Genomic DNA, 6,648 nt, shown 5'->3' with positions numbered 1-6,648 from the left:
AGGGAGTGAAGTTGGCCACCTATTGCCTGAAATGGGTGGCATATTCATGGTTTGAGATGTGGGAGGATGCTCGTGAGGAGGGGAGCCCTCCGGTGAGGTGGAGTGAGTTTGTAGATGCTTTCATGGACCATTTATTGGCAGCCTGTGCCGCAGAGTTTGAGAAACTTAAACAGGGTAGTAGGAGTGTATGGGAGTATCACATGGAGTTCGCACGCCTGTCAAAATATGTCATTCACATGATACCCACCATGGATGCCAGAGTGCGTCGGTTTGTGCAGGGCCTTAGCGCTTTGCTTATTAATAAGGCTGCCACAACAGCTTTTAATTCTGATATGAACTATGAAAAAATGGTTGCGTTTGCTCAAGCTACAGAGACCTGCAAGTTGAAGAACATGATGGAGAGAGAGGGTAGAAGTAAGGCCCGATCCGCGGGCCATCTTGGAGATGCATTTGGTGGGGGAAGATTAGCTTTTAGGGGAGGATAGTCAAGGCCATCTCAGTCCTATGCTAAGTCTTAAGCTTGTGCACCACCGGCAGTGCACATTCAGTAGTAGAGGAGTCATTTCAGGCCCAATCAGAGAAGCAGGAGACCCCACCAGCAAGGTCGATCGGGAGGGAGATTCTACTAGCAGCAGAGGCCCCCATGCCCCGAATGTGGGATGATGAACTTGGGAATTTGGTACATGGACCTGCTAGTATGTTATGTGTGTGGGATGAGAGGGCATATTCAGAGGAAGTGTCATGCATCCCGCCAGGGTGCGGGCAAGAGGACAACACAGCCATCCAGTTCTACAGCTACTACATCTTCAGCAATCCCTCCAGCTCGACACACTCCAGCACCAGCAGGGTGTGGTGAAGCTAGGGGTGGTGCATAGAGTTCAGGAGGACCTAGTCATTTCTATGTTATGAGTGGTCTCCAAAGGGCAGAGTCTTCTCTATATGTTGTCACAGGTATACTAACTGTCCAATCTTCTTATGTGTATGCCTTTATTGATCACGGTTCTACCTTGTCCTATGTTTTGTCCTTATGTTGCTATGGAATTCAGTATAAAACTAAAACAGCTTCATGAGTCGTTATCTGTTTCTACTCTGGTTTGTGATTCTATTATGGCCCCGCAGATTTATAGAAATTGTGTTGTCACGGTACGTGGTCGAGACACCATGACCGATCTCATTGAATTGGAGATGGTCGACTTTGATGTAATTATGGGGATGGATTGGATTTATTCATGTTTCGCCAAGATCGATTGCCAGACTAGAATAATGAGGCTTGAATTTTCAAATGAACTAGTTGTCAAATGGTAGGGGGATAATGTGGTTCCAAAAAATAGGTTTATTTTTTACCTTAAGGCCACGAAGATTATTAACATGGGGTGTATCTATCTTTTGGTGCATGTTACAGACATTGATGTTGAGGCACCAACACTTGAGTTTGTGCCAATTGTGAATGAGTTCCCATATGTATTCCTGGATGAGCTCCATGGGATCCTACCATACAAGGAGAGTGATTTTGGGATTGATGTGATGCCAAACACACAGCCTATATCTATTCCACCTTATAGAATAGCACTGGCAGAATTGAAGGAGTTAAAAGAACAATTGAAGGATTTGTTAGAGAAGGGTTTCATCCGACCGAGAGTGTCACCTTGAAGCACGCCGATTCTCTTTGTAAGAAAGAAATATGGGTCTCTACGGATGTGTATTGACTATCGACAGCTCAATAAGTCACAATAAAAAATAAGTACCCTCTACCAAGAATATATGATTTGTTTGATCAATTACATGGTGCTAGGTACTTCTCCAAGATTGACTTACTGTCCGGGTATCACCAATTAAAGATAAGGGAGCAGGATATTCCAAAAACAACTTTCAGGACCCGGTGTGGGCACTTTGAGTTTCTAGTGATGTCTTTTAGGGAATGCCCCGGAAAGTTTCATGAATCTTATGAATCGAGTCTTCAAGCCTTTTCTTGACTCCTTTGTGATAGTTTTCATTGACGATATTCTTGTATATTCACGAAGTCGAGAGGACCATGTCGATCATCTCAAGGTAGTTCTACAGACTCTTTATCAGCACCAATTGTATGTGAAGTTTTCGAAATGTGAATTTTGGCTTGAATATGTTACAATCTTGGGTCATGTCGTCTCCAGAGAAGGAATAAAGGTTAATCCTCAAAAGGTTGCAGCAGTGAAGAATTGGCCTAGACCTACAACTCCAACAGGGGTTTGTCATTTCTTGGGCTTAGCTAGGTATTATAGGATGTTTGTGGATGGATTCTATACCCTTACCTCTCCATTGACTTAATTGACGCATAAAGCGGTTAAGTTCCAATGGTCTGATGCTTGTGAAAGGAGCTTCCAGGAGTTGAAATAAAGATTGACTACGGGGCCCGTGTTGACTCTATCAGAGGGTGCATATGGGTTCGTGGTATATTGTAATGTTTCGAGGATCGTGCTTGGGTGTGTGTTGATGCAACATGGCAAGGTTATAGCTTTTGCTACTAGACAACTCAAGAATCATGAAAAGAACTATCCAACACATGACTTGGAATGGTTTTTGCATTGAAGATTTAGCGTCATTACTTGTATTGGGTCCATGTGGTTGTATTTACGGAACGAAAAAGCCTTCAATATATTTTCAAATGGAAGGAATTGAATTGGAGGCAGAGAAGATGGCTTGAGTTGCTCAAGCATTACGACATCAATATTGTATATCATCTGGGGAAAGCCAATGTTGTAGAGGATGCTCTTAGCCGAAAATCTATGGGTAGTTTGACTGACTAAAGGCATGTTGAAGGTCGTTGGCCAGGGAGGTTCACCAGTTGGCTAGTTTGGGAATTTGTCTTGCGGACTCTAATGATGGAGAGAGGAGGATGATTGTCCATAATAGGGCTGAATCATCACTGTGACAGAGGTCAAGGAGAAACAATACAATGATCCATTCTTGGTACAGCTGAAGGAGGGGATTCAGAAACATAAGACCAAAGCTTTATCTCTTGGCATGGATGATGGTACACTATGGCACCTATAACGAATATGTGTTCTAGACATTGATGGTCTTTAGGAAAGAATTTTGGAGGAAGCTCACATTTCCACGTATTTCGTGCACCCAGGTTCTAAAAAGATATATCATGACCTCAAGGAAATCTATTGGTGGAATGACATGAAAAGGGATGTGGCAGACAATGTGGCAAGGTGTCCGAATTGTCAGCAAGTGAAGGTCGAACATCAACGTCCTGGTGGGTTGGCGTAGAATATTGAAATTCCAATGTGGAAGATGGTAAGTAATTAATATAGATTTGTTGGTAGGTTTACTGCACACTCCGCAAAAGTTTTACTCAATTTGGGTGATCGTGGATCGACTCACGAAATTAGCACATTTCTTGCCAGTTAAATCTACCAGCAGAGCGGAACAATATGCTTAGTTATATATCAAGGAAATAGTTAAGCTTCATGGCACTCCAGTTTCCATCATTTCCGATTGAGGGGATCAGTTCACAACTAAATTTTTGAAGAAATTTCAGCAAGGTTTGGTTACGAAGGTAAATATTAGCACAACCTTCCATCCATAGACCGACGGGCAAGCAGAGCGGACTTTTCAGACGCTTGAGGACATGTTTCATGCTCGTGTTCTTGATTTCAAAGGTAGCTGAGATGATCATCTGTCACTCATAGAGTTTGCTTATAACAACAACTTCCATGATAGTGTTCAGATGGCACCATTTGAGGCATTGTATGCTAGGAGATGTAGATCTCCCATTGGGTGGTTCGAGATTGGGGAAGCTGAGTTGATAGGGCCAGACCTCGTGCATCAGGACATGGAGAAGGCTAAGATCATAAAAGAGCGGTTGAAAACTACTTAGAGTCATCAAAAATCCTATTCGGATGTTCGTCGCAGAGACTTAGAGTTCAAAGAAGATTATTGGGTATTCTTGAAGGTTTCCCCCATGAAGGGTATTATGCGGTTTGGAAGAAAAGGGAAATTGATTCTGATGTATGTCAGGCCGTACTGAATCATTCATAGGATTGGTCAAGTAGCGTACAAACTTGAGCTATCACCTGAGATGACATTAGTGCACCCAATATTTTATATGTCTATGTTGAAGAAAGTAATCGGGGATCCGTCGCTTATCGTTCCAGTTGAGACTACTGAAGTTAATGAAGAGCTGTCATATGAAGAAATTCCAGTTGTCTTTCTTGATAGACAAGTCCGAAAGTTGAGGAATAAAGAAATTGCCTTCGTGAAAGTGTTATGGCGAAACCAGCAGGTTGAAGAGGCCACTTGGGAAGCCGAGGATGAAATGAAAAAGAAGTACCCTCACTTGTTTGAATAGTTGTGTAATCCTTTATTTTTATGAACTTGTCGCCTATGAATTTTTGTATCACTTATTCAGTTAATGTAAAGGTGTTGCTTTCGATTATATGTTGCTTATGAGGCCACAGTTGGTATTGTTATGAGTTTTGTTACATTGTTGGGTTGTGCATATACTTGTAAGATTTGTTTCTGGAGCTCTTTGACATGTGGATAGGCCTAATTACAAAGGAACTCTAGCAAAAATTTTGGAAATTTAGGGAGTTATCCAAATTTGGGGCTTCTAGTGTGTGGTATGAAAACCGAACTGCATAAGTTTCAAATAGTGGACCTTGACACTCATTAGAGGATGGATGATCTTAAGTAGTGGTTCTACGGTGAATTATGCAACCGCAAAACATGTTTGCAGATCGCAGACCGAAGTAGAAAGTCCCAATTCCAAAGGGCCATTGTGCGACCCATTTAGCAGACCGCAGATCTGTGTCGGGGCTCCTAAATTCTAATTTTTAAACCTGATCCTATATTGATAAACCATATGCCATAGTCTATTTTGAGATTATTTTCTAATACTATAGAGTGAGATAAAAGCCCCTATAGTGAGAGAGTGATCTTCAACAACTACTCTTCAATTCTTGCTTAAACCTTTAAAGATTATCAAGGAAAGTAACCTAGGTCTTCTTCACAAGAGGTGAGGTTCCATCACCCAATCTCTTAACTCCAAAATGTATCTAGAAGGGGGCATTAATAAGGTAATTCATGGGGATGGGAGTTCTTACCTTGCATGCATGTGTTCTTAAGGTATACGGGGAGGTTATGAGTAAAAGATGGAAAAGAATGGAGTGTAGGTTGGTGTAGTTTTTCATAAAAAGGGCAATGAAACCTTAATGCACACATAGTGTTTGATAAAATGATCAATTGAGATAGAATCATGATCACTTTCCTAATTTTTGGTTCAATTTTTCTATATTATTAAAATAGGTTGAAGTTGCTAATATTCCGGAACATCTTAATGTTTAGGGGAGCTCAATTGAGGTATGTATGGCTAAACCCCCTTCTTCTTAGAATCGAAACCCCTGGTGTTTGTGTAGTTGGTGCAAGTCCCGAAATTGATCACACTAGAATTCATTGCCATAATGTGTTATGTTGAAAGATACATGTTCAATATTTGCTTTAAATGTTTATCATGTCATCATGCCATTTGAGGATGTGTTTAAAATGTGGAATATGTGTTGAGACAGGGTAAGCATTCATGTCAAGAATAGAATAAAGGTTGTTATGGAAATTTGTATGAAAGCCTCTATGTGCTTAGGATTCTCCAAGTTTCTCCCTTATGTGTACAAATGCTTTATATGATAGGCCTTATCGTTACCGATGATAATGATATTGAATGTGTAAAAAGGGAAACTTGAATTGTGAAATACGACCAAGTGACAAAATAACTTAATAAATGAGGCCACTCGTGCCAATGTATTAAATGATGGGAAAGAAATATAAAGTGAGATGATTGATTGAAAGGGTGATGTCTCAAGTGAGATGGCCTAGCCGATCGGGCCGTTATCGGACCTCATGCCGCACACATGGTGGTAACTGTGCTGGAAATCATGATTGAAATTGTGGATATGGTTGATGTCTCAAATGAGGTAACCTAGCCAATCGGGTCGAGATCGGACTCCGTGTAAGAACACGGTGGTATTGTGGCTTGTGGCATATGGCTCTAAAGATTACCGATCTAATAAGTTGGAAATCTATTTGAGACTTATGTGATCCTTACTTGATGTTTTAGTAGTGTTTAAATCTCTTATTGTACATCATGATGGTTTCCCCTTTGTTTTATTGTTCATTATATTATGATGGTGTCTTAGCTTTACATACTAGTACTATTCGGCAGTACTAACGTCCTTTTTGTTGGGAGTGCAACATCTATAAATGGATGTAGGTAGTTCCATAGCAGATAGTGTTGATCGCAGCTAGTGGTGCATCCTTGCCTCAGCAGTCTTGGTGCGACCCATTTCATCCCGGGGTCATTTATTATATCTCTTGTTCATATTGTTACCACGTTTTGAGGTATAGACGGGGTCTTGTCGCCAACATTATCATACCTACGTTTTGAGGCTACATAGACATTATATGAGTTGTGTACGGGTGCTAGAAAGGTTAGGCGAATTGTGTTTTGTTTTGGACTCTTGTTCCACTTAATCGTAAAGTGTATGTAATTTGGAATTTAGCAATGATGTAGTAAAAAGAAATGAATTAGTCATGTTGATATATAAATATATATATGACCTTTCCACTATATAACTAATAGTAACGCACCTTCTCTTGATCATAAGCGAATTG

The 6,648-nt window shown here is 40.7% G+C and overlaps 1 protein-coding gene across 1 annotated transcript; it reads left to right on the top strand.

Annotated features, from left to right (window-relative positions):
- The first annotated feature begins 1,368 nt into the window (after window positions 1–1,368).
- On the top strand, window positions 1,369–4,333 carry LOC138879299 (uncharacterized). Its single transcript, XM_070158904.1, has 5 exons — window positions 1,369–1,621; window positions 1,988–2,223; window positions 2,953–3,010; window positions 3,113–3,194; window positions 4,024–4,333. Exons 1-5 carry the CDS (start codon window positions 1,369–1,371, stop codon window positions 4,331–4,333), a joined length of 939 nt encoding a protein of 312 aa, XP_070015005.1.
- The last annotated feature ends 2,315 nt before the right edge of the window (window positions 4,334–6,648 follow it).

Source organism: Nicotiana sylvestris, chromosome 10 (assembly GCF_000393655.2).
Source record: "Nicotiana sylvestris chromosome 10, ASM39365v2, whole genome shotgun sequence".
NCBI classification, from domain to species: Eukaryota; Viridiplantae; Streptophyta; class Magnoliopsida; order Solanales; family Solanaceae; genus Nicotiana; species Nicotiana sylvestris.
Note: the sequence above shows the minus strand (reverse complement) of the source record. Positions and strands in the feature narration are given on the sequence as shown.

Bases quoted from the DNA above. Each gene is read 5' to 3' on its own strand.
- LOC138879299 (XM_070158904.1), top strand. From the start codon at position 1,369: ATGGGGTGTATCTATCTTTTGGTGCATGTTACAGACATTGATGTTGAG. The intron at 3,011-3,112 runs GTACACTATGGC...TCGTGCACCCAG, and splicing joins ATCTCTTGGCATGGATGATG to GTTCTAAAAAGATATATCAT. The intron at 3,195-4,023 runs GTGTCCGAATTG...AATCATTCATAG, and splicing joins GTGGCAGACAATGTGGCAAG to GATTGGTCAAGTAGCGTACA.